Raw genomic sequence first — 27,411 nt, 5'->3', positions numbered from 1 at the left:
TTAAGCAGCAATCCTGGATATTCTGCATTGGTTTCAACCTATTCAAGAAAGACAGGAATAACATTTCACAGTATTTTCTTTGATAAGTGTTAATTTTTGGTAGTGGGAACTGGCAAAATGAGAGTATGAATTTTTAGCAGCTTATTCAGATAAGATAGTCTGTAATCCTTACTGTGCTAATAATTTCTGAGTAGTGTCATGCAATATTCACTATCCAAGCGATTTTCATAAATATAGCTGTCACTTTTCAACATTGGAAGTGTATTTAAACTTAGAAAAAGTAATACTTTGCATTCCAGTTTCCATATTTCATGGTATTATAGAATTGATTTTCTCTTCTTCAGTGTATCAGGAAAGCACCAGATAAGGGCCACTGTAAGTCAAGACAGTAATATTAGAAATAGGATAGATGGGCTGGTTTCAAGAGGGCAGAGTTGGCACAAGGCTTGCATACTGAACTCAGAGACATAGAGCATGTGGTAGAACACACTGATCTAAGGAGAACATGTGGCAAGTCAGTCATAAGCTCCATAACTTTTCTACAGATTTGTCTGCACTTTTCTATCTCATTTATATCTAATTAAAAATATGCACCCTTTTCTCAATCTTAGCATATTAACTTACATAATTAGTTAAGTGGCATTAGAGGTGGTCAGTGAACCTTAACACCAAATAAACCTCTAGGCATAAGTCCTTTCACATGGCCATATAAATTATTTGTATATGTACAGATATGCACTTGTAATACCTTCTTCAGCTGATCTGTCTGTTGACCAAATGCAGTGATGGCTGATAAAAATCAAAGTGAATCATGTCAAATGAACACAGGGCTGAGAATACATACAGCAGGTCAGATAGAATGCTCATGGTAAAGCCAACCACAGACCACCAGTGATACATGCAGGTGACAGTAAGTAGTGAAGATTATTAATAAAATTTGCAAAGTTGTGAAAAAATAAATTCTGCTTACAAAAAAAAAAGAAATTATAATATTTTTATTACAATTTAAACTTGACCTTTAGGAAGAAAAATAAGATTTCCTGATTTGAAATTCAATCATCAGTGTAAATGATACAATTAAAAAGTGGCCTTAATTATGGTTTTGACTCCAGAACACTTACCTATTTTAGACCTTCCTGACACCAGATCATGGTGGAAACTATGAAGTAGAATCAATACAGAAATAAGTGGCATAATAATTAAAAATGGAAGACAAAGTTGGACAAAATAGCTTCTCAGATTTCTAACAGTTGTTACATAACATATTCCTTAGTAAGCAGAACAGTATTTTGTGAGCTGAGAGAAAGTGTATAAACTTGATCCATTAGGATATTGTTTTACACCTTTCCATCTTCACTAAGCAGGAAGGATGTAAATTTACCTAACAGGTCATCACTACAAATGTAAGGCTTTTGGAAAACCTGTTTCCTTCTCATCTTTTGTGTATTGTAAGCACGTGGTGGCAAACTGCATCTAAAGTAAGTACTGTGCACAGCAGTGGGAGATTAAGTCAAAACATGCTGTCTGTAACTCCAGATTTCAAGTGGTGAATGGAAGTAGTGCAGAAAATTGTCCATATGTTTACCTCCCATTAATCCAGGACTGCCTTGTGAATGCAGAAAACTTATGGGTGGCAGATGGAAAAAAAGATTGGAAACTACCAGTCAGTTTAGCCTGATGTCTAAAGAGACAGTAATGCTACTGAAATAGTATTTAAGTGAGATCAGTCAAAATCCCTCTTTCCCACTTCTTGAGCTTGAGTCACTACTTCTTGCAGTTGAAGGAATAAAATAATTGCACATCATTCTGGGTCTTCGTCTCTTTGATCTCCCTGCTTCAAGACAAGGACAGTCTGGCTTTAAGAAAGGTTACAATGACCTCATTTAGTAATTCCAGTAATTCATATTTCAGTGTAATCCATGGCCTGAACAACTGATGTTTCAATTTCAGCTCTGCAGTGTTAGTAGAAGTTAAAATTGTCACTTGTCTCTCTTCTACTCACTGTCCTTTTGGGTGGGGCCTGCTGGTACAGCTCTCTGGTGGCCTTTGAAGACAGCCTGCCAGAATAGGTTGCTCAGGAGTTTTCTTTGTATTGCAGCTCAGCCAGCTCTTTGCAAACCCAGCCTCTACATTCCCAATGACAAAAAGGTCCCTGGCAAAACATCAGGATTCTTTGATATCACATGAACCATGTTCTGGGAACAGCACCAAAAGATCTTATCCAAACATTTCTCACAGACCTCATAAACACTAGGGAAAACCAACTCAGTCCAACAGGCACAGGGAAGAATGAGTTGCATCTTTCTGCTTCAGTGAGGTCTTATTACTATTAGAGGATTTTATCTCCAGAAAGTGACTTCCTTTGTCTCCCTCTGTTTCTGGAAAACAGGGCCTTGGCTCCCGTTTCAGATCCCACAGTAGCTTTTAAACTAAGAAGTAAAGCTGACCTTAACCAGACTTAAAGTTTCAACTCAGTTTCACAATACACCATAAAGAATTGCTTATTTTCAGATTTGAACTTTGTTTAGAGACTTCCATGAGTATCTGATGGATTTTTAACCCTTTATGCTAATAACTATTGTGCCTCAAGAAAATCAAATTAAGATGGTTGACTGAACAATCATTCTAATTAGAAGTATTTAGCAGTTAGTTGTATGGAGAGTGAACATATGGTTTGTTCGATATATAAAACTTTGTGAATGCTGCAGTGAGTGCCAGAGACAAACACCTACCTATTCTCAGAGAGGCCAAGTAAGTAGCCCTCCCTCAAGAATCCTGTACTCTTTACTTTGGCAAGGAACCATGTAATGACCCGATTGTTTCTTCATATTTTTTTTTAAAAAGTCAGAAGTTAATGGAGTTTAGTAAAAACGTACTTAAAAAATGCCTTGCCTGCTTTGTACAATCAATTATCTAAATATGTGTATTGTTTAGTTACGTTTTATAGAAATGTAAAAAACCCGAAACCGTAAGCCTGCACATCCCCTAAACTTACTTTCTGAGTAAATTTGTCCTTAGTACCTGAAAAATGAGTGTTAGAGAATTGGGAAGAGAGGCAAATCCCTTGTTTGTAAAGACAAAGAGCTTTGTATCCTTCATCAGCACAATTTCAAAGCTTTCTACCTTTTCCATTCTAACATGACTTTCTGATTTCCCTGTGTTTAACGCTATAACCACTCCAGCAATTAGATTCCTGCATACATTTCTGAGAAAAAAAACCCCCAAAACACTCATAATTTATGACTAGCAATTATTCAGCCTACAGAGTTGTCACCGTTGTGTTTTAAAGTTTGAAGTGTCTTGGTTTATGAACCTTCTAAACAATTCTGTGACAGTGATTTCCAATTCCCCAGAACAGATGTATATGTATCCAGTTGCAACACAGGGCTGAAATCCTGGCCTCACTGAAACCAGTGGGAATCAGGAGTTCACTTTTGGAATTCTGCACTTTCCTAATTATGAAAAAAAAGTCCTTTTTTTGGGGGGGTATAATTTGGCTGAGACAGGACCTAAGAAAGTATCCACATCAAAGTGTTGCAAGGGTAGATCTTTTGGCTAATGCTTTATGTTCAACTTGCTTTTAAAGGAGATGATTTCAGCGATGTTCAGCGCTGTGTATGTTCTGAATCCAGCCCTTTGTGGTGTGTGAACAAGCAAGGCAATTCAGACACAACTGCAGAAAGTAGTATCTTTTGTGTGTCCTTTTTGGCAAAACCACCCTTTAAAGGTTTCAGCCATGTTTTCAAAGGCAATATCATGCTTTTCATGTTGTCTTGTCAGCTACCTGTCCTCATCTGAAAGGAAGGCAATGTTTAAACATCAAATACCGATGTATTTGAAAAATTTGGTACAGTCACAATTTCTCAAATTCCATTTGTGTTTTTTGCCTGGTTATTGATCTGTGCAGACAAGTTCCATTTGAAGGCAGTCTCCCCTTCACAAAGAGCTAAACAAAGAAGTTCAAGAGAAACACCTACATACTTGAGGTTAAACTGGGAAAAAAAGGTATTTGTAGCACAGGAATAGAATATTCTGCATTTAACATGTGTCTGTGGTTGTTCTACTGAGACTACCTTGGGAGCTTAACAGTCTACCTGAATTTTGCAGTTCACCTTTTTGGTGAGTACACAAAAGCCAGATACATCAATGTTTGCAGTGGTAAACATTTCACTTTCTAAGGAAAATACAGGGTGATCATCCCTATGTGTAAACCCTGATGTAATTTGGCTTATAAAGAAAGCAGAAATCAGCAAAACTTTCTCTATTCAATTGTCTTACCACAACAGCTGCATTCAGAAGCAATGTTTCCAGGTATCTTTTTCTGAGCCAAGCTGCACAGGACATTTCTAAAAAACATGCCATGGTTTTGTGATTTTAATGCCACCAAATACATGTATTAATCTTGTATTTTTTATAAGAAGATCCAAAATGTATATTCAATTACAGATCATTGATATCAGTATTAAGTTAACTGGTAAACTATTGAGATAGAAACAGAAGCTTGAAGTCAGCACTGAAAATCATACTTTCATTTCCAGAATGTGGAGACTTTTAGGAGCAGAATACATTTCATTGATACAGAGCATTTGTAACATTTGTAACATAATTTAAATCATCTTAAAATTCCACCAAAAATCCACATTAAATTTGGTTCATATCTCTTGTATTCTCACAATAAGTGTAATGAATACACTTATTCAAAAGTTAAGCCCATCTCCTTTGTCACATGATTTATTCCAGAGCATTCAGGTCACTTGGTATTAATTTCATTAACCAAATGGCACACTGGTTTTCATTGCAACTTTGTTACAGATGTTCATGTGAAAGAGTAGGAAATTAAATAACGTACCATGGTAAAGTAGAAGAGATTATTGAAATAGAATATGGAATAACAATAGCAATAGTTTGAAACTTCCATTTGCATGATCCTTTCAGAAATTAATCAAACCCAAAGAAACAACTCTCCTTTATTAAGAAATGGCAACAGAAATGAAACCACGCACCTCTAGGGTGAACTGAAAGTAAGTGGGCCATATGCCTGTGGTCTTCACCTTCAAGAGTATTATCTCAGTAGTGTCTGCAACATGGATTAATGCCATGAGATGATAGCCTGGATGATTAATGAAGCAGATACAAATAAAGTCATTGCAGCAACCCTGAAGAATGTGAGAGAAGACAAAGGTGCTAACACTGAAAATTCTACTTGCTGCTTTGTAAGGAACAGCAGAGCTGTTCATAGGAGGAGGGAGGCACTTTATAACAGGAATTGTTTTAAACTCTCTAAGACTATTTGAAAAGAAAACCTGCTCTATGAAGAATATTTTAGGGTCTAACTTATGGCAGAGTAAAGTGAAGGCAGCCCTGCTGATCCTTCTCAATGTAATGGAGTAATACAGGATTTGCTCTTGAAGCAACTGCTGGGCATGATGGGATGCAGGTACCAGAATCTGGAAGGTTTAATGGAGGTGTAAAAGAGCTGAAACCTCCTCCCTTTAGACAAAACAAAGCTGGATGAAAAAAATGTGGGTAAAAGCCCAGACTTTTAGGAGGAATTATACACCTAAAATTGTTGAAAGGCTTCCAGTGTGATTTTCAAAAACTCCAGAAGAATTTAGAAAAGGGGCCCTGAAGACCTTATGGGTCACCACCAAATTATTTTTTAAAATTGGGCATAACTTCCTTTTCTGAAGAAGCAAGAATAAAGTTTCTAAACATTTATTAACTAAAGATCACAGGGAAGTAGTCATTAGTTACAGCTTCTCCCTGAACAGCAGCCACAGAGTCCCAACAAAACAATTTAACAACCACATCTCCTTTGCTAGCATTGAATACCCTGGCTTCTTTTCTATTTCTGTACAAAAGAAGAGTTAATTAAAAAAGGAAAAAAACATCCCCATACTTGTGGCTTTAATGTATCATACTACTAAATGAAACCTGAAGAGTTAAATGCATATACAAGGAAGACTGAACTGTTTCCAGATGTGCATGCTCAACCCAGTGCAAGAGGTATGTGACAATGTCAGGTCTATACTGTCAAAATCAACTAGATGAGCAAGGTACAGAATAACCCCCACATGCTCTGATGCTGCCAGATTTGGACTTTTCATACAAACTATGACATGACTGGGAAGGGGTGGACTGCTCTGGCAGTGACAGCTCAGGAATAAAAAATATCACATTGATAAATATTCTAGTTAACTGCACATTTTAATGCTATAAAAGATTGTCATGTTTGGTAGTTGGGACTTTTAATGTGGTTTGATTTTGCTATTTTGAAAATATTTTGCCCCATCTCCTCTCTCTACCTGCACAGAATTTGGATGCAGCGTTCATTATGATTTGCTGTCCTCTCAGTGTCATCACCATCTGCAAATCCAGTTTTATATACTTCAGATGTTCCAATGATAGAAAACAGCACTAAATAAGGACAACAGCAGGCACTTTGGATTATTCCCTTTACAATCTCTTGTATGTATGGTCTATTGCTTCCTTCCTTTTTCATCCTTTTTCTTTCTAACACTTTGTCTTAACTCCTAGCAATTGACTCCTGGATTTACCTTGCAAATTATCTGTCTTTGATATAGTGTGTTGCCAGTGGAATTTGAAAAATCAAATTAATGTGAGTGGCAGACACTTGTCCTAAACTTCATCATTCAAGTCCTGTCAAATATACTGCATAAGTAATTAAGACCATCCTTCCCTAGCATTATCTGTTATAGTAGTCGTCACCCTTAGGAAAGCCATAATTTTTTTACATGACTACAATATTTACACAGCAAAAATTTATAATGAACCCTAAGATGATACTGGGAATATGACACCAACTGAGAGAACACTCCTGCACTGCATTAGCACAAATCTAGTTCTCAGAAAATTCAGTTTGACAATCTCAACAAGCACAAAGCTGCATGACAGATCATGTATCAAACCAGAAAAGAATGCCCTTCAAATTATGTTTGGAAGAAGTACTTGAGTAGCAGTTTGTTAGTGGAAAATAGATAGTTGCTGAAGAGATGAGAGAACACAAACCTACAAAATTTATCCTTGGAATCCCTTATAAATTTGGATTTGGTTTATATAATGACAATATATCAATTACAGGGCAGTGGAGTAAATATAAAGAAATGATTAACAGACCTGACTTTTCAAAAAGATAATGATGGAAGGCTGATATTCAGTTGAGTTATGAAGAGGAACTTCTTAATTCAGAATTCTCAGTGGTGAAAAATACTTTCTACCAGTCTATAAACGCATAGAATGTAATCTTTCACTGAATTTCTAGATGTAACTGTGGAGCAATTCCTGTATATAGTAGTATCTGCTGAAGGAATGAGTATTTCATGCAGCAACTGGCATAAGTCCATCAGATAAAAACCTTGAAATAATAAAAAAAAAGATACAGAGCTAAGTATAGTTCTTGAGTTTGTAGCTAGCATGTATTCCTTTCCCTTTCCTCAGAATGAAGTATAAGGCAATAAATTCTAAGGGGAAAGGAAGTCAAATAAGAAAACAGAGAATGTGAAAGTATAACCCACACACAAAACAAAAGAGAAAAAGAAATCCAAACGAGAGAATTGAAACAGAGATTGAAATGACAGCAGGAATGAAGTGCAGAGAGAGAAGTAAAAAGCTGTCAGAAATAATTAGGAGGAACACAAAAAGTAATAAGAAAACCCCTAAAAACAAAGTGAAGGGTAATTTTGTAGTTAACTTCTGAAAGAAATTATAATATAATGTATCTTGTCTTCCAAAAGAGTTGTGGAATTTTCTCCCGTTCTATTTTCTTTAACTAAGAAAATCCTTAAGTGGACATACAAAGTGTGTGTAAGGTATCCAACAGCCACTGCTGAGACACAGTTGTAAAGTGCATAATTTAAGGTTTGTTTTGGTTTTAAAATTAATGAGTTGCTATGTTTTTCAAATTTTTACCTTTCTGTTTTTATTTTCTACATTTCACAGATTCATTCCCATTGAAATGTTGGAAAACACCTATTAAATGTCCTGACAACTTATCCTATTATTAACTAAATTCATAAGCAAAATAAATACAGTAATAAGTCCTCCTCTCTGAAATGCTGAAAAAAATGGATAATGAGCCCTTCATAAGTTAGACATTAAAAAAAATAAAAGGTATTAAAACCTCATGCTCCAGTATATAAGGCAACCTCTAACTGAGGAAGCCATTAAGCAAAGTCCATTATGCAGCAGTTTGATATAAACTGTCTTGTACCTTCCTTTGAAGGACATGACAAAATCCTGTCCAGAAACAGAAACCTGAGCTGAAACTGCCATTATTTGATGAGACTGTTACCATTTTTGCAAGACAGGGCTTTGAAACTGAAGGGGAAAAAAAAAAGAAAAGCCATAGGAAGCCTAAGAGGATGTTAAGCCATAATTGGTGTGTGGAAAGCAAATTTAACTACTACCTAGGGAAGTTTCTGTCTTCTGTCAGTCACAGTTCTCATGACCAATAGATTAACCATTTTGCAGAAGTCGAAGGAATGCCATGGCAATGAAAATTACAAATGAGTTGAGCAAGTAGAATAGAGGCAGTAGGGACCAGCTTTGTATATAATTGCTCAGCTATAATTAGCTGTGTGAGCTTTCCTGCCTTTTGTAGTATAAAGAAGTCAACTCCACCTCTTTCTAAAGACTGTTTTTGTTTGTGTGGTCAGCTACAACTCAGAAATGGTATAAGAAGCTGTTCTTGACCACCTCTCAGCTGTTAATCTCTATGTCTCAACATCTACTTATTTCTCTGTGGATGACTTATTCCAAGTACAGAAGGAAATGTGTAGAAATAAGCTAATTTGTCCACAAGGACCAGCACTCCTCCCACACTCTATGTCAAAGGAAGATTATTTTTTCAAAGAAATACATATTGATCCTATGATTTAACAAACTAGAACAATAAATCCCCTTTCATCTTGACCAATTGTTTACCAAAAATAAACACCCCAAGGAGCTCCTGCTTCATTGCCCATGTCAGTACTGGCATATTGTTTGTTGTCAAGAATTTTGAGAGATTTCCTTTTTAAAGACTCAGAGAACCTATTCACACTTGCTTCTACCTGGCCTAATTTTCTTAGGGATGACTGGTTTATTCTCAGTTATTCCTATTTTGTACAATTCCGGTGTCTTTGTTCATGTTACAAGAAAAGCATACATAAAAATCAAGGAATGATAACATGTACATCACAAGGTTTTGCTTTGCCTGCTTTGACACTGAAGTGAGGGTTCCCAAAAGAGGTAATAACTTAGTATAGGGAGGCAAACTTATTTCCTACCTGGTCACCATCTGGTCCCAAGCTAACTTGAGGACAAATTCCTAAATCCAGGGCTCTGTGAAGTGTAAGAGATGACTTTCACCTGGCAACCTCCTGGGTATTGAAAGTTGCTCCAGAAGATGGCAGATTGGATTTCAGGAAAAATTTCTTCGCCAGAATGGCTGCCAAGAATTGGAACAGGCTGCCCAGGGAAGAGGTTGAGTCATCATTCCTGGAGTTATTTAAGACATGTAGCTATGGCACTTGTGAATGTGGCTTAATGATAGACTTGGGTTAATTGTTGGATTCTGTGACCTTACAGGTCTTTTCCAACCTAAATGATTGTGTGGTTCTATGAAAATCAGACTGCTCTTGGCTTCAGCTCCCTCTGGTGGGTAACACACACTCCAGAGACCAGCAATCACTGCTAAAGATAACTTACCACCAAAAAAAATGAAACAACCTGCAGGTTGCTACATTTTTCTTAAAATACACATAAATACACTGGATGAGCAATGATTACAATAGAGATCAGAGTTAAAGCTGCAACTTGACACATTTGTGCTGAGAAATAAAAGATACAAAGTTCCTGTCAGAACAGAACTCCCTTTGAATTCAGAGATGGAGGTTTCAGTCCACGCAGAAACTGACTTTCAGCATCTAATACTGATTAAAATGAAGAACCAGTTAAACACTATTTTTTTTAATGAGAACATTCATTTGGATTTCTGTTCTTGACTGATACTTTGAGCTGTCCTGGTTTCAGCTGGCATGGGAGTTGTTTCCTGGTGTGGTGCTGTGTTTTGGATTCAGTATGAGAATGATGTTGATGACACACTGATGTTGCCAAGCAGTGCTTACCCCAGGTCAAGGACTTCTCAGTGTCCCAGGCTCTGTCAGTGAGGAAGTGCACAAGAAGCTGTGAGGGAGAATGGCCAGGACAGCTGAACTGAACTGGCCAAAGGGATATTCATACCATGGAATGTCATGCTCAGGACATAAACCTGGGGACAGTTGGTCAAGGGCCACTGATGGCTGGTCAGGGACAGGCTGGTCAGCAGGGTGAGCAGGTGGTGAGTAATTGAACTGTGCAGCTCTTGTCCTTGGCATTTATTACTCTCTCTCCTTTTCATTACAATTATTTTTATTATTACTATTTGTAGTCATATATTTCATTCTTTTTCAATTCATCAACTGTTCTTATCCCAACTCATGAGTTTTGGGGTTTTTTTTGTGATTCTTCTCCTCATCATGGGGAATGGGTTGAGTGATCGAGCATCCATGTGATGCTTAGTTGCTGTCTGGGATTAAAACAAAGCAAAGGCATAAAGTTTGATGCCCTTTTTAAAAGCATTTCGTTGGCAGGAATCAGAAAATATTCATTATTTGGTAAATCTTATACCCCAGAGATTCTTATTTTGTTAAAAGGAATTTAGTTTCAGTGAAAAAAACCCTTATGCTTTTAAATCTGTGATACCTTACTTACAAAACATGTATACCCACATATTTATCAGCTGAAATAACTGAAACTTAAAGCATATTTTGTAATTTATATACTTGGGGACAAATCTAAGTCCTTCCACAAGAATAATGTGCAGACTAAATGGCAGTATCCCAAATACATCAGTTATCATAATGGCAACTTGTGATAATTCTTATGCTGAAATAAAATCAGTAATTAAATTTTGATTACTTCATGAAAATGCATGGAAATGTTGCAAACATCAGCAATCTGATAGAAGAGGCTTAGAATGATACTTTTCTGCTCTCCCAAGTGGCACCAATAAATCAAACTTTAGTACTTCCATCCCTGTGTTGGTTTTTCTTTCATTCAGAAGCTTCCTTGTTGGTCTGAATCTCATACTGACAGTTGTTTTGGAAAAAAAACCCCGAATGTTCCCATCAGAAAACAGCAATTCAGTATGATAAACATTTGGGATAAGAATGGTCAAGTAAATTAATGTTCTTCAAGGACCATGACAATACTGTTCAGGCTAAGGATCAACTTAAGCAACTGTATAGCTTATTCATTAAATTGCTTATGGAATTATATTACATTTAAGGACAACTCAGTGGATGAGAGGCTGGACATGATCTGGCAGTGTGCACTAGGCAGCCCAGAAAGCCAAAGATGTCCTGGGCTGCATCCAAAGCAGCGTGGGCAGCAGTGCAAGGAAGGGGACCCTGCCCCTCTGCTCTGCTCTCGTAAGACCCCACCTGAAATGCTGCATCCAGCTGTGAGTTTCCCAGCAAAACAAAGACATGGACCTGTTGGAGCAAGTGTCGGGGAAGGCCGGAGCACATCTCCCATGAAGAAAGACTAAGGGCTGGGGGTTGTTCAGCTTGTTGGGGTTGCTCAGGTTGTTCTCAGAGAAGACAAAGTTCTGTGGAGACCAGATTATGGCCTGTCCCTTTTTAGAGGGAGCTTCTAATAAAAATGGGAACATATATTTTAGCAGGGCCTCTTGTCCTAGGACATGGGGTAATGGTTTTAAACCTAAGATCATAGATTCAGACTGAATATAAGGAAGATTTTTATGATGGGGTGATGAAACACAGGAATAGATTGCTCAGAGAGGTGGGTATGTCCAGTCCCTGGAAGCATTCAAGGTAAGATTGGATGGGGCACTGTTGAAGGTGTCATTACAGGACAGTTGGACTAGATGTATGATTCCTTGATAACTAAGCTGCAGGCATGTGTTTTACATCAGAACTTTCATTCTGAAAGAAACTGTAGAACTTATAAAAGACATTTCTTTCCTATGAATATATTTTCTGCTTTTAAAAAAGGAAACCATCCAACTTTCAGGGACAAATAAGAACCTGATATCAGCTCTTCACAAGATATGGAATTTTAATTGGAATTCTAAGCAATGGATAATATACCCTAGAAACCCCTTCCAGAATAATTTTAATTAGCTCCTCTACCCTTATGCTGTTTCATAGGTTTGCACTTATATTAAGTAACATAAGGTTCCTATAAGGTGAGGGGCTTACATGCAAGTCATATACAGTACAGACAGACATTTTTGTAGACATGTAGGACTGAATCCTCCATGTGGTCTCTGCTGGCTAATTAATCTGGAAATTTCTGAATCCTCCTGCTCGTGTATCATGGACTGGGGACAGAGCACATTTGTATGAACCTGCTTACAAAACTCATAGTTCTGTGCTAAGAAAGAAGTACTAAGTGACTTCATTAACTATGATGTACAACCGCTTTGAACTGCAGAGAAAACATCTGATTTTCCTTTGTTCTTAATATAAAGTCCAGAAAAGATCTGTTTGTAGAAGCTCATGAAATCTATGGCTTTGCTGTTAAATTATTATTGTGTTATTAAGACTACTCTGCAGTAGTCATTTTATTCTCTGCAGTTAAATAGCATTTCACAGCATGTGTTTTATTTTGTTTGGCCAAACTCCAGGCTTTCTGGTCCTCTAGTAGCGCCTAAAGAGCTGCCTGCAGACTGTAAAAAGAGTTACATGTTTAAGTGGATTTAAAACCACATTGAACAGGAAAAGGCATTTAGGGTTACTGAGGAGTAACGTCTATTTGATATATTTATTACAGTGGTAATACACTCTCACTATAGTATTGCTTGTCCTGACACGAGATTCTGAGGACCACCAAAACCAATGTCTTCTTATTACCAAAACTGACCTGTCCCCCTCTTTTAGGAAATAATGCACTGCTGATCATTCTGGCTAAATGCCCTACTCCTAATTTTGGGTTTCTAGTCTCACCTGTCTCCAGAAGCTCAGCAGATGCTTCCTCTCTGAGAGCAAATGGAGCATACTCTTGAAATACAGTTTCTGTAAAGTGCTCAGCCATTTGCTCTTAGCTTGCTGCCTGTGTGCAGATCTCTGCTGAAAATATCCCTGAAAAATGTGTTACGAACATGACTAAAAGACAAGCTGTGAGAACATAGTGGGAAGTTAAGAAGCTGCTCTAATCATAAAACATGATTAAAGAACACCATTACTTCAGATAGATGCAGCTCTAGCCTACCAAACTGCTCCAGTTTGGCAGATGGACAGATACGGGTTTGAGAATTATTACCTTTGCTTTTTATTACCTTGCAAGTATATATCTCAATTGGGAAAGTTACATCATCTCTAAGATGGGGATAGAACTTCAGATGCCTATTCAATGACAGTATAACCAGCATCATCAACAAAGGCTGAAGGAATATTTTCCTTCAGATAATATCTTCCAATGCTGTACTTCATGCTATAATGAGAAAAGCACTGCTGTTCATTTAAATATATGATTCGTTTGCATGATAAAATGTTGACGTAAACCCTTCACTTAGTATTTTTTTCATGTAAGTACTTAGCAATTAAACTTCCATTGATTAAAGAAGTGAATCGCCTTCAGATTAATAAAGAATAAATTAATCTCCTTAACAGACTGGAAAGAAATGTGTATTTATTCCTTTACCAAACAACTTCTGAACAGAAGAAATTCAGCACTCACCTGATAGGCTGCAGTTTGTAAGTACTTGAAACAAAATGGACATGAGGAGAGCAGATTTCAGATTACTCAGGGAACTAGAAAGTGAAATCTCCTGGAAAAATGTTTTTGCAGGTGCTGGGATCCCTCAATGCTGGTCACTTTTTAAACATCACCTCCTAAAAGCACAGGGGCACAATTCCTAAATGTTGGAAGTCAGACAAGGTAGAAGGCTAGTTTGGCTGAAGAGAGACCTTCTCTTGAAAATAAGATGAAAAAGGGAAGGTGTATGCCCAGTAAAAGCAAGGTCAGGTGACATGGGAAGAATATAGAGATGCTTCTTGCCACTGTAGGGAGAAAATCTGTGCGGCCAAAGCTCAGCTGGAGATGAAGTTGGCCAGAACAGTGGGGGACAATAAAAGGTTTTTGTCAAATATATTAATGGCAATAGGCAGTGAAAAATAACATTGGCTTGTTATGGGTTGAGGATGGTCACCTCACAAACAAGGACAGGAATCAGGCAGAGATGTTTAACACATCCTTTGCCTCAGTCTTCTACAGAGATGATAGACCAAAGGGGTTTCACTGCCATGAGATGGCACATTCAACTGGAAATTTAAATACTTATGAGCTGGATTTAAATTTTCGAAATGTACATCTAAATCCAAATTTTGTGCACTTCCCTTCCTTCCAGCAGATAAAATTGAGCTTGCAACAAACAAAATACTAAACTACTGAGAATCTTGCAGAAAAGATGAAGCGAGGCTTTAGAGTTTTCTCCACTTTTTCTCATAACACAAGTTGCATTTGCTTGATATACAAAAATCCCACAGCTTCATATCAAAATTTCTAGATTTGTTCCTGTATATAACTTTTTTCTGGTGACATTCTTTCCTTCCCTCAAGGGTTTACTATTAACACTTCAAAAAATATTTTATCATCTTTTAAAATACCTTAAGAGATGTTTTAACATACAGAGAAACAATGTTTATCAACTGTAATTTTCAGAAGACTAACCAACCCTGCTCTTAAGGCTCCAGACTCAAGCTGTTCCTTCCTCCTTCTTTCACTCTTCACTTCTTCTGTCAACTTTTCTCGTTAAACAGATATCCAAAGAAGTTGAGCATATGCTTTTCATATTTAGCCTGTCTTCTCATAGAATATCTTTCCCATTTCCTGACCCTGTAAGACAGTGACCTACCCTCCTTCCTCTGTGTTCACCAGTACAGCATCTAACAGTTAAGCTTGTGTCTGTGAAACAAAGATTGTGATGATCACAAAGAGATTCTGCCCAATTTTTACCAGTCAGAGATTGTAGTAGAGGTCTCAAGTACATACCTTTAAAAAAGGAGAAAATAAAGCAGGAGTGGCACATTGTACCTTGCACATTATATTACATGCAACATGACACAGATTATCTTAACTCATTCCAGGTGTGAGGCATAAATACCAGTCAGTAATTTGCATTTTTTTCCTTCCCCACCAAATACATCTTTCCGTATAAAAACCATGAAGGAAACACACAGCGATGCCGAGTACCCTTTTTTGTCCATGTTAGGAAGAAAACAAAGGAGGGATATTACCTGTAGGAATACACCATGAAAAGTGTTAGAGAACCATCCTCACGCCATGAAATCAGGAAACACAAGGTAACTGTTCTTGCTCATCTGACTGAACAATTAGTTACATCACATATATGCACAATAGCTAATAAGCTTATGTATCACTTGCACTTTGAGCATTTTAAACATCATGATAAGCAGGTTAAAAACTATATATAAATAACAGCAATAGTAGATCCATCTTAAGATAAGGTACTACAATTATCTTGTAGAACTTCACCATTTTAACTCTTTCAGACTGACTGTAAACTAAGTCCAGACAGCCTTTGTTGACAGCATACAATGAATTTCTTTCATTCAGAGCAGTAATATTGTATCTCCTCTCCTTCCCTCAAATGAAAAGGGATAGAACTGGAGTACATTAACAATATATTAGAATCTGCACTGATTCCTGTAACAAAAATTTATTGAAAGCAATGGTTAAATCACATGGACTGTAGCTGTATATTCAAGCTAAAATTATCCATAAATATTTATAAGTCACAAATCCACCACATGAAGGTAGACTCTGAAACAGGCTAAGCCACTCAGATCCAGATAGCTCTGTTAAAGCAAATTAACTTGCCTCAATACCTGGCCATCCTGTTCAAAGGTCCACTTTGTTCTAGGAGCAATTCTGTTATTCTATTTGCTTTCACTAACTGAAAACGTTTTTCTCTTTTCAGCCTTAGGAGAATACTAAAACTTTTGTATTGCTTTCCCAACAACAGGGACACTATGAAGAAAAGCAAGCACTAACCATCTGCTTGGACTCTACTGGGGAAAAAACCCAACCCACAAACAAACCCAAAAAAACCACATGGTCACAGAAAGAAAATCTTCTTATGAATTCTTTTTCATATAAACACCACATAGGCAGCTTTAATTTTGGCACATCCTTACTTCTGAGTAGGATTGTTTCCTTTCCTTTAGCACTATTTTAATTTTGGAAATAAACTTCTATATGACATCCTGTACTTTTATCATCTAAAGACATATGGGATAAGGAGTGGAAAGGAAAATCATAATTATGCAATATGCCAGTTAACTAAAACCTGGTAATACTCTAGTGCTGATCTTCACAGAAAAACATAAAACTGATAATGCTGGGTGAAATTTGTTAACCATCTACAAAACCTGTGTACTTTTTATCAGTGGGCTGCTACATTTTCCCTGAGCTATTATGAAATCTGTGTCTTCAAGGTCAATTGAAGCATCATTTTCACTATAGGTAGGTAGAGATCAAATGATTCTCTACAATGGAACAGCAGCTCTTCACATAACAATGCTTTCTTCACATATGTTTTACCTACAGGAAATCATAAAATGCATTACTGACAGAGATACTTGATTTAAAGTAAGACTCTGCTCTGAAGAGCAAATTCATGCAAGGCTGTGTTTATTGTCTTTCAATGATATTGCAGCAGATGATTGTTTGAGAAAAAGATTTCTTTCTCCCTTCTGTATCGTTCCTTGAACAATACCTTCCAAACTCAGACCAGGTTAATTTTGACTTTCTGATCATTAGCAGTAATACAGATACTGCAGAAGAAACACCGCCCTCAGAGACACCCACATAACCTCACTCTTCTCCAGTAAGGCTCTGTAATTAAAGGGCTTTCCCTCTCATTGCTATGACCTTATCCCGTCTCACAACATAAACATCTTGTAGTAGCAGCCACAATAGCAGTTTTCAAATTTCTGCCCTAATTTTAAAATGAATACTTTAAACACAACATCTGTAGGAACCACAGGCATGAATGCTCAGACACAGTAGAGAGGGACAGCTATGTAACATTTTCAGTCTGACACAGGACACCAGTGCCTGGATGTAGATTTTCATATGTCTTGTGTAATTTAGCCACTTGGAGTCACTCCTCACTTTGTTCTGAATGAAGAAGAGGACAAACAGTTAATGATTTTCCAGCACCTAGTCAATATGTTTTGTCTTATTTCTGAGAGTGCAACAGGCTTTTAGAGGCTGCTTTCATGGGCACAGAAAGAGACTAACAGGAAACAAGTCAGCCAAACAGAAATTCTTCTCACAACCACAAAACCATTCTGAGATGAAGCCAAATCCATGTTGGCAAAAGAAACCAGAGCAACAGAAAGGAAATCTACAATCCTCTCGTCCTTTACCATAGCCCAAACTCATGCCAGGAATTTAGCTTGTGTTTTGTTGTATTGTCCTGCAACAATAAAAATTTATCCCCTATGCTCTTCTAGTTTTGCACACAAGGATGTTTTCCTCCATCCACTTCCTCCTCCAATCCACCCAGAATTCTCACACTTCCTGTATTTTCTCTGTTGAATGAAGATCTCCATACTTCATGCTGCTGTTAACTGGAAGAGCTTAGGGTGCCATACTGTTGAAGGAAACAATTTCCAAAGTGAAACTATTTCTGGTTCAGACCAGTTCAAGGATTTTTCACAGCACAAATTTCACAGTACAACCCAAAATCATTTGTATTGCCTCAGATGAGAGGAGGATAGCATCCTTACATTTGCACTCTTACCATAGGTCCTCTATGGAGAAATGCAGGCTTTTCTCCTACTGGTCTTCTACTCACCAAAATGAAATTGTTCATCAGTTGGGCACCCATTATCTATTCGCCCCACATACAACCAGTCAGAGCAGGACTGCAGAAATTATCAGCCTCGATTTCAGTGTATCTGTGTCAAGCTGACCAAAGGGATGAGCAGAATATGGTAGGCACACACTGCTGACTAATCACAACTGTCACCTCTCTATTTAACATACTTAAAGGCAGTCTGCATTACTCCCTGGAATTTGAAACATTAGAGTGCAATGGGGCATCTTTGATCATGGTACTGACAGCATTCTGGACATTAACTACCTTTAATTTACTGTTATTAGTATTGACACTTGTCTTTTCAGGCCAAGCAAAGCTCTACAGCAAAACTCATCAATTTAATAGGTGATGTAGCCCTACAATCAAGAGACTTGTCCTACTGAGTAACCACTGATTTTCCACTGCCAGTAGGTCTTCACTATAAAAAAAAAAAAAAAAAAAAAAAAAAAAAAAAAAAAAAAAAAAAAAAAAAAACACAACAACCAAACAAACAAAAAACCCCAAAACCAACAACAACAAAAAACACAACAAAAACCAAAACAAACTAACAAAAAAAAAATTGGCAGTGAATTTTTCAACAGTGTTTATAATTCCTTCAGGAGTCATGATCTCTTATTTACAATTGTGCTTTGTTTGATAAGGATCATTAAATTTTTCCTTCCCCTCATTTATCACTGCTCAGGCTCTCCATAATATTAAATACCCAGATTCTTTAAATGATCCTGTTTCAGCCATCACAGCACATCAGAAAATGGTTGAAACAACACAAATCACCTTTCACAATTTACACAGAAGCAAAAAAACTAGTATAAAAATTTCCAATGCAAAATATTTCCTACAAAAGTAGACTTCAAAGTAAATACATTTACTAAGAGAACCACAGCAGACTCTCTGATATCTTCATGAGCACATGTGATTTACAGGCAGACTAGATGAAAAATCATGCATTTCACAAGGTTAGCAAATTACACACAGTAACACTATAAAAAGCAAGAGATCTGGTTCTTATTTCTCTTTCCCTCACCCTCCCTAATTAATCTACTCAAATTGTCATAGCAACTTGATTTATGTACCAAGGATACCAGCAGAGATATGTCACCTCTACTTGGAGAACTAATGAACAGAGTCCTGCCTGTGCTGGTGCTGGCAGAGACTAAAGCTAAATGCCCTTCCTTGCTACAGGTTCACCACATACTGCCAGAGCAACTTCTCCCAGCACTGGCACTCCACACCTGGCACTCTTGCTCAGCCTGCAGCCATGAGGCTCCAGCTGATGTCAAAGGCAAGGCTGCATCGTTTGGAAAAAGTCCTCCCTTTTGTACTTTACAATGTTTTACTACACGAGAGTAGAGTTCAAAATGAAACCAGACTTTCTGAAATGATGGATACTGTGCACAGTGAAGCACACTCTTCCAAATTGACACCAGACTTGCTCTGTGTGTCCTGAACACAATGGGTATTTCCTATGGTCCTGGCAAAGTGACTGACCCTCCAATCAATAACAAACACAGCCAGCCTGAAGATCATGTAAACATATACCACAAGCGGGAACATAGAAGACTCCTGGCAATTTTTAAGAATGCTTTCTTTTTAACAGACTCCTTTCAATTTCAAATTTGCAAAGTGAAAAGTGGAGTAGGCAATACAGAACTTAAAACAATAAACACATACCACAGCAGATAAATAGGCATTTATTAAAATTCATCTCAATACAAACAAAAATAATAAAGAACATTAAGGCATCTTGTATTCAATAACAGTTAATACAGTGAGGATGACTTCTCTTCCTTATACAAGAGAGCAGATCAGGAAAAAATAAAGTAGAGAGCTCTCGTGAAGAAGTATGCCCAATAAGTTTGATAGACTACTGACTTCCACTGTCCCACTACTCAGTCAGCAAATCCCTCCAAAGAATGCCTACTTCTCTAATGAAGCAGCTACAAAATTCCAACACTCATTGAGACATAGGCAAGAAAGCACTTTTGCCCCTCCTCAGACATCCCACTGTCTGTAAAGATGCATACTGGAGAAAGACCAACAGATGGGATATTGTGGAGAACAAAGAAGCTGCACTCCTGATATAACCACTTGTTTTTGAGCAGACTAGAATATTTAGCCTTGCTTTCACTAGTATTTCCAATTTCAGCCAGTAACTAGTGAAAATGAGACCACAAGTTCTAGCCTGTTTTGAAATGCAACAATTTGTATGTTCTCCTTCTAGTTCATACTAGATAAACAAATGACAAAGGTCTTATTTCCATGGAATAATTTATTTTGACTAATTAAGCTGTCAAGTGACCAACCACTGTTATAGTGCTTTTTTCTTCAATTGGAATAAGAACATCAGGAAATGTTTACAGTATCATTGGGTTCACTATAACAGGATTTTACTACAGACTAAATATAAATTAATAAACACTTCAGCACTATTCACTTCACCACACTGGCTCTCTATATCCTTTGTCACATTCTAACCTTCATTTAAGGCAAGTTTGTTGGTTGATTTTTCTGAAGATGACCACATGGTCTCTAGATAAACTTTTGTGACTAGATTTACAAGTTAGGAAATCGAGCTTTATAAAATGTTCACTTCAACAAATACGAAAGTTATTAATAGAGAGATGGTGACCCAGAATTGCACTGTATTAAAAGGTGGAGTTTCCTTGTACCAAAGTCCTTTATTCATCATCTTTAGAACCAGTTTTGCTTAACTATAAAAGAGACACAAAAAGAAAGTATTCAAAGTTTAGACTGCCATTCCATTTATTAGGAAACATTATTTCCATCTCACACTGAACATGTATATACTTAATTAACAATACAGATTGATTGTGCTACTGTACCAAGAGACTGAAAAGCATCAATTCTTAAGCTTAAACACTAAATGAGCTTATTTCCTGATCATGAAAGTTGAATTAAAAAAAAAAAACAAAAACCAACAAACCCCAGAAAAACCTCAGGGCACTGTTTCTATTTAATTTGAAGGCTCTGTGACCAGCTCTCCAGAAAGAATGAAAAAAAAGATGAAGTAATGGAACTTTATCTTCACACATCTTTGAGAGAATTTCCATATGGAAATTTAGACAATATAAAAATATATGTTAACATAAACTTAGTATTCCTTACCTTTAAAGCTAGGCTTGTAATTATTACAAGTAGCATGACTATCATGAAATCTATCTGAAAACCAAGACATCCACTATAAATAACCACTTTTAGTTCAGAAATACTCTGCCCAAAACAATCTTCAACATTTACTTGCTCTTACTTAACAACTGGAACTGGTGTTAGGTCTTACAGTGAAAATTACTTCAATTGTGTAAAATAAAATAGTTTGCCTTCAAAATTGTCAAGCAGTAATTTTCACTGAATCAGCAAAGACAAGTGGGTGGAAGAAATCAATACTGAGGGAGCAAGTAGAAAAGAATTATTCACTGGAGGAGTTGCAGCAGACAATGAGGCTTGTAGGAGAAAGCAAGGTGCTTCCACTTGGAACAGGTCCCTTTTCTCCCTTTTATTTCTTACTCATCCACTGCCCTCCAGAACCTGGCAGCTCATCTTCATGTCGTATAAAGACATGAATATTTGCAGTGCATTTGGTTAGCTAAGCCCTCTCTTTATAAAATTAAAATTTAATTGCTCAGTAAATAAATAAAAGAAACCAATGAAGTTCCAAGAGTGAAGTTCTTCAGACTAATATTCAGAAAAACTAATATTTTAAAGCTTTTGAGAAATTTGTAAATTAGAATCCAAAATAAGCAGCAGTTCTTACTCTTTCATAAAAATCTTTCTAACAGTAAAATAAGAAAACTTGAAAATACTTACATGCTGGACAGATATAGAAATTAATCACAGTCAAATCCAAACACGGTTAGGAAGAAAAGCAAGAAAAAAATTTATCAGATCAGTTTTCTTCAGATATAGGTACAAATAATTTTTAATTTGCACACACAGCATGCTCACAATACTGTATATAACACACTCAACTTTACCTTAATTACATCAACCCAGTTCCAGCCTCGCGGAAGCTCCCCTTTGTTATCTGCAGAAAAAAAAGTTTTAATTTCAACACACAAGCTAAGGGGAATATATATATTTCTTCAAAATCAACCCACAAAATTCTAAACACCCAAACCCCTCAATTTCTGCACTCTGAAGCCATGAAGACAGAAACAGATTTTAATGTCTTAAACACAGTGTGTTCTTCAACCAACCTAAAAGTGAAAGGAGGAGATGAAATGCCCTTAAGATGTGCCAGGGGAGGTTCAGATTAGATTTCAAAAAAACATTTTTCACTAAAAGGGTAAAAGAGTAGTTAGGTATTGGAATAAGTGGCCTAGGGAGGTGGTGGAGTCACCATCTCTGGAAGTGCTCCACAGGTGTCTAGATGTGGCACCTGGGGACAGTTTTAGGGGTGATTATGGTAGTGATGGGTTGATGGTTGGATAGATGAACTTGAAGATCTCTTCCAACCTTGGTGATTCTCTCATTCTGTGATTCAAAGTAATTCAGTTTAAATAAAAACACCTCAGTCCACCTGAAATTTAGTTTAGAAGATAGCTCCAATATGAGCTGGGCTGGCCAGAAATGATGAATTCAGTCAAGGAACTGAATTTTATGCAGCTTTTCCCTTTATACAGTTAACATTAAGCTTGCCAATTATAGATTAGGTTAGGTAGATAATATGCAGAAATTGCTATCACAGGGTACAACTTATTGCTACAATGGGATAGTATTATTCAGATCACTATTGAAAACTGAAGGGGAACACCAAAGAGTCATCAGCAAAATTAACTGATGTAATCAACACTCTCAATCAAAACCCTTCTATTTCACTGAAAGCTTTAAATATCTGCAGAAGCACTTTATTTCTAGAATGCAAACTAAATTAGATGCTTTACTTTGGGCTCCAAATAAATACTTTGTTTAGAAACTACATTTTTAATAATGTGAATTATTTATGAGGGCCCATCAATAAACTGCACTTTTTGCTGGAAGTGAAATTTTAGGGGTTCCAAATCCTCTCCTTCCACAAGTGTTTTTTTAAAATTTCCTTTCTGTCACCAACCGAGAAAAACCAAACCAAACCAAAACAATACAATGATGCAGTTAAATCATGACTCTATAGATAAAGTTGCTATGACCAGAACTAATATCTCAGGCAAGAATAATTCATCTAAGACAAATAAAATGGAGACCACAGACTTAAAGCAGTTCATCTTATAAACAAATTACTAGTTACTCTTTCTCTAGCAAGGTGTCCTTGCTATAAAATTTGGATTTTCATGCTGATCAAAGCAAAGACTATTATAGTGAACAAACCTGTTTTATCGGCTAGTTTTCGTTTCTGGGTTTTGGATAACTGCTCCTTTTTCTCTTTTTTCTTACTTGGCGGCACATCAGGAGTTCCAATTGAAATACTGCTGCTTACAGAAGTCTGAGAAGGATAAAAGTGGTTTTGCATGTTAGTTCCACGGGTATCTCTGCATGATGTGATTACTGAACCTGACATACTGAAATACCTTGACTGTCAGAAAGAAGCAATGCTGTCAGCAGCCTGCAGCTTTTAATGAACATATAATCAGGCCTATACTTTTAAAAAACGTGTTAGGGACTGGAATTATTCTCTTCTAGTTGAAAAGGGCACCGTTTTCACTTTTAAAATTTAATCATGGAGTGTGATTTAATCTAAATGGATTCAGACTTCTCAAACACAGAAATCATTCCTTTCTCCTCAAAGCAGATCTGCTGCACCATCATGGCAAACAAAGTGATTACACAGCCCAAAAACCCCAGACTGACCCAGCCTGACTAATTTAAGACCCTGAAGGTGCACTTATGCAATCCCAGGAAGGCTGCAGTAAATTGCCATCCCTCCAATCCTCAGCAGACACATCTCTTTTTCAACTTCCTTTGCTTTTGCTTCTGCTCATTTTAACATTATTCTGTGGGACATAAAAGCAGGCTGCAAACATTTTGGTGTAACCGCAAAATAACTATCAAATAGAACAATCATGAACACAGAGCACTGTGGCACCATGCTTTGTGTGTCACCTTCAGCCAATAACTTGTATAACAAATGAACTGATTTACAACTTAGAGAGAACTCTGAAGTATTCAGCTTATAATAGTATTTTTTTCAGTTTTAAAAACATGAAATCAAAATCAGAATTTATCTACTTACCACAGTGTTAACAGGTTGATTTTCCATTAATACCTCCTTATTGTCTTTGGCATATTCAAAAAGTGTGTATGTCATTGCAGTTCCAAGATTTGCTTCAACTTCTACCATTAACTTATCCAATATACTTTGCTTAATAGCTGAAGATCTAAAAGAAATCATTAAACTCAACTGTAAACAAGACAGATGATAAAAAGCTCTTCAAACAAAGAGCCCCCACCACAAGGCCAGGGAGTGAAGCTGTCACAAATACTTACATTGTGTTATTGAAGAAAGCATCCATCGATATGACTGGTGCTGTTTGTGGATATGTTTCTGGCCAAGAGACTTCTATTAGAAAGGCTTTGGGATCTCCACTTTCACCTATCTGAAGAGAAAAAAAATCCAACTTTATAAATCAACAGTTTTCAGTCACTTTCTGAGGATTACAAAGCCAATACAGACCTCTATTGCTTCTTTTAGACCATCAAAATTCCTTGAGACAACTATTTTGATAATTATCAGTTAGAACATAAAGCTGTTATCTAGAAAGAGCATTAAATTTTAGAAATCGATATTAACATTTACCCTGCCATTTTCATTCTATAAGAAGCAGCAGAAACTGTCAAATCTCTTTTTATGGTTGGGGTTTTTAAATTCCTTTGTTTTAAAAGCTACTTTGTAGTATCTTCAAGCCAAACATTATACTGTTACATACAAAACCAGAAAATGTGACACTTTCCCCCCCTTCCCCCCCTCCTCCCCCCCCACTCATCTAAGCACAGAGCAATATGAAAACAAGCCACAGGACAGGGTTGACATAAGGATAATAAACTAGTAACCTAAGATAGCAAAAATAATGGGTAAAAATGTCAATATTTATGTCTCATACCTACAGATATTTTATTTCCCTATACAAAAGGATGAGTAGCAAAAGATTTAAGTAGTAAGATTTAATCAGTAGAATGAGTTTGGATTTAAAAAACCAATAACTTAGAGCATTTTACAGACATACAATCAGAAATAACTGTTTCACACAAGGATTTGGAAAACTAGCACAGTAATGTTTCTAAAACCACCCAAAATTCTCTCTTATTTGCCTCATTATAAAAATCAGCCTTCATCTAATTATGTGTGAATAAAGTGTGTCCACAAGAGAAGTCCTAATCAAGGACTTGAAAATAAATTTTTTAAAAAAGTAAATAAAAAACTGCTGCTTTCTTGTTTACAGTATCTGTTTCAGCAGACTGGACTAACTGACATTCAAAGCCACTTGTTTAATCGTGAAAAAAATAAGACTTTAAATCAAGAATCTGCAAGATTTTTCAAGGCAGCATTTACAGCTCATTTCCCACTGCTACCAAGAGCAGAAGTGGCTACAAAGGTTCACAGGGTTCTCTCAGAAAAGTACTGTATGTGTGCAGAGCAAATCCTGCAATGCCATACGAATTCCTTCTATCTTCTCATGCACTTACTTGCATTACGACTTCTCACAATACAGATTCTTCTTCATGGGAAAGATGCATTTTGACTTTGTATGACACTAAATTTTATTCTACTTGAGTTATCCTAATTTTTAACAATTATTTTTTGCCTAATAAAAATCGGCAACGACCAAAGCTAGTGAAACGTAAAAGGACATACTTTAGGCTTGTAGGCGTGTCATATTTCCCCTTTCAAATAAATTAAATTAAGAATGATCCAATCAATGAAGAAAGGCTGCTCTTAATGGCTGGGATTCCAAGTGCTATTAATTAATTGAGCTGTATCTCATTACAATTAGTGACATTATTCCTAAGTTATTTGAGAAGTCACAGAAAGGTGATTTTAGATGGTTTCTCCAGGAAACAGGCAAATGGCATTTTCAGAAGTCTCCCTTCTGCCCCATGGGTGCCTAAGACTTAATCAGTAAAATTTTCTGACCATCAAAAGATCTGCCTCAGTCTATGCTCAGAACTTCCAGGGTTTTAAATTTGAGAAAACAGGTGAGAATTTAATGTCAGAATCTAGCTGTGTATCTTGAGCTCAGCACTCCCTGTATCTCTTCTGACCTGACTGCATCAGTGCACACACCCAAAGCATTTTGTGGATTTTCTCTTTTGCAGGTAAACAAGACATGATCAACAGCCTTTGGACAAGAGACTGGAACCCCGTAACTGAGCAGTTAACAAAGGTTCCAAATTTTACATAGAAACAGCTCTATAAATCTCTCAATTTCTGACCTGTTAGGGTAAATATTACACAGCAGACTGGCTCCTTCAGAGGGCTTGACACTTCTGGCTATACAGGGCACAGATATGCAAGTGGGATGCCTGGCTCAGGGATAACTGGCTTGTGGTGCCAAGCAATAGGACACGAGGCAATGGGCAGAAACTGACGGACGGGAAGTTCCACCTGAGTATAAGGAAGGACTTCTTTACTGTGCAGTGACCGAGCACTGGAACAGACTGTCCCGAAACTCTGTGGAGTCTCCCTCACTGTAGATTTTCAAGAACCGAGTGGACACGATCCTGTACCACGTGCTCTAGGAGGATCCTGCTCGAGCAGGGAGATTGGACCAGATGACTCACTGAGGCCCCTTCCAACCTCACCCGTTCTGTGATTCTGTAATAAACCCACGCTGGGAGCAGGTTCATACACATGACGCCCTGTGCTACGAAACATCGTTGTACCAAACATCCTGAAAAAAGTCCCAGCGGATCTATCCTTTACTGCACGTCGGATGCCTCTTTAGCTCAGAACCCCCTAGTACGGCAACTAAAACGCAGCAAAGTAACTTCAAGGTGCAACTTGGCCTTACCCTGTACTGGAAGGACACCGGGCTGAGCTCCCTGAAGCACACGTCTCCCTCGTAGATGGAGCGCAGTGCTTCCAGCTCCATCTGCAGCCATGGCCAGAGCAGGGGTTACCGACCGCAGCCCCGGCACCGCGCTCGCACCTGCCGCGCTCCCTGCCCGCCGCCGCCGCCGCCCAGCCCCTCGCCCGCTCCAGCGGCCGCCGCTTCCCTCCCGCCCCCACCACGGGCGGCCGCCCCCTCTCGCCTCACGGCTCTATCCCGCCCTCCCAGCCCCGGTCCCGCTCTCAGGCAGCGTCCGAGTCCGGAACTCACCTCCTGGTCCTCGTTGGCCGCCATGGCCGGAGCTCCCCGCTCCCGGCCCCGCTCCCGCCGGGGCTGGGCCGGCCTGGCTGGCGCGGCCCCGCCGGACTCGCACGGACGCGCCTTCCCCTAGGGCAGCGCGGGGCACCAGTGGGCACCGCCCCCTGCCCTACCATTGGCCGGCTGCGCATCCCCCGCGCTTCCTCCTTCTGCTCACTGGCTCTCTCGCAGTGACGTCCC

At 37.8% G+C, this 27,411-nt stretch overlaps 1 protein-coding gene across 3 annotated transcripts; it reads right to left on the bottom strand.

Annotated features, from left to right (window-relative positions):
• Positions 1–19,613: 19,613 nt before the first annotated feature.
• On the bottom strand, positions 19,614–27,253 carry RWDD4 (RWD domain containing 4). Of its 3 annotated transcripts, XM_062493588.1 has the most exons (8): positions 27,184–27,253; positions 26,875–26,955; positions 24,353–24,462; positions 24,099–24,243; positions 23,237–23,351; positions 21,907–21,956; positions 21,740–21,742; positions 19,614–20,625 (listed from the first exon to the last, which is right to left on the bottom strand). In XM_062493588.1, exons 1-8 carry the CDS (start codon positions 27,205–27,207, stop codon positions 20,593–20,595), a joined length of 561 nt encoding a protein of 186 aa, XP_062349572.1. In that variant the 5' UTR covers positions 27,208–27,253; the 3' UTR covers positions 19,614–20,592. The 3 variants fall into 3 exon arrangements, with proteins under 3 accessions (XP_062349572.1, XP_062349571.1, XP_062349574.1); XM_062493587.1 differs by having other exon boundaries at positions 19,614–21,742; XM_062493590.1 differs by lacking the exon at positions 26,875–26,955 and having other exon boundaries at positions 19,614–21,742; positions 27,184–27,245.
• Positions 27,254–27,411: the final 158 nt, after the last annotated feature.

This window comes from Cinclus cinclus, chromosome 5 (assembly GCF_963662255.1).
Source record: "Cinclus cinclus chromosome 5, bCinCin1.1, whole genome shotgun sequence".
NCBI classification, from domain to species: domain Eukaryota; kingdom Metazoa; phylum Chordata; class Aves; order Passeriformes; family Cinclidae; genus Cinclus; species Cinclus cinclus.
The sequence above is the reverse complement of the archived record's forward strand: the minus strand, read 5'-3'. Positions and strand labels throughout refer to the sequence as shown.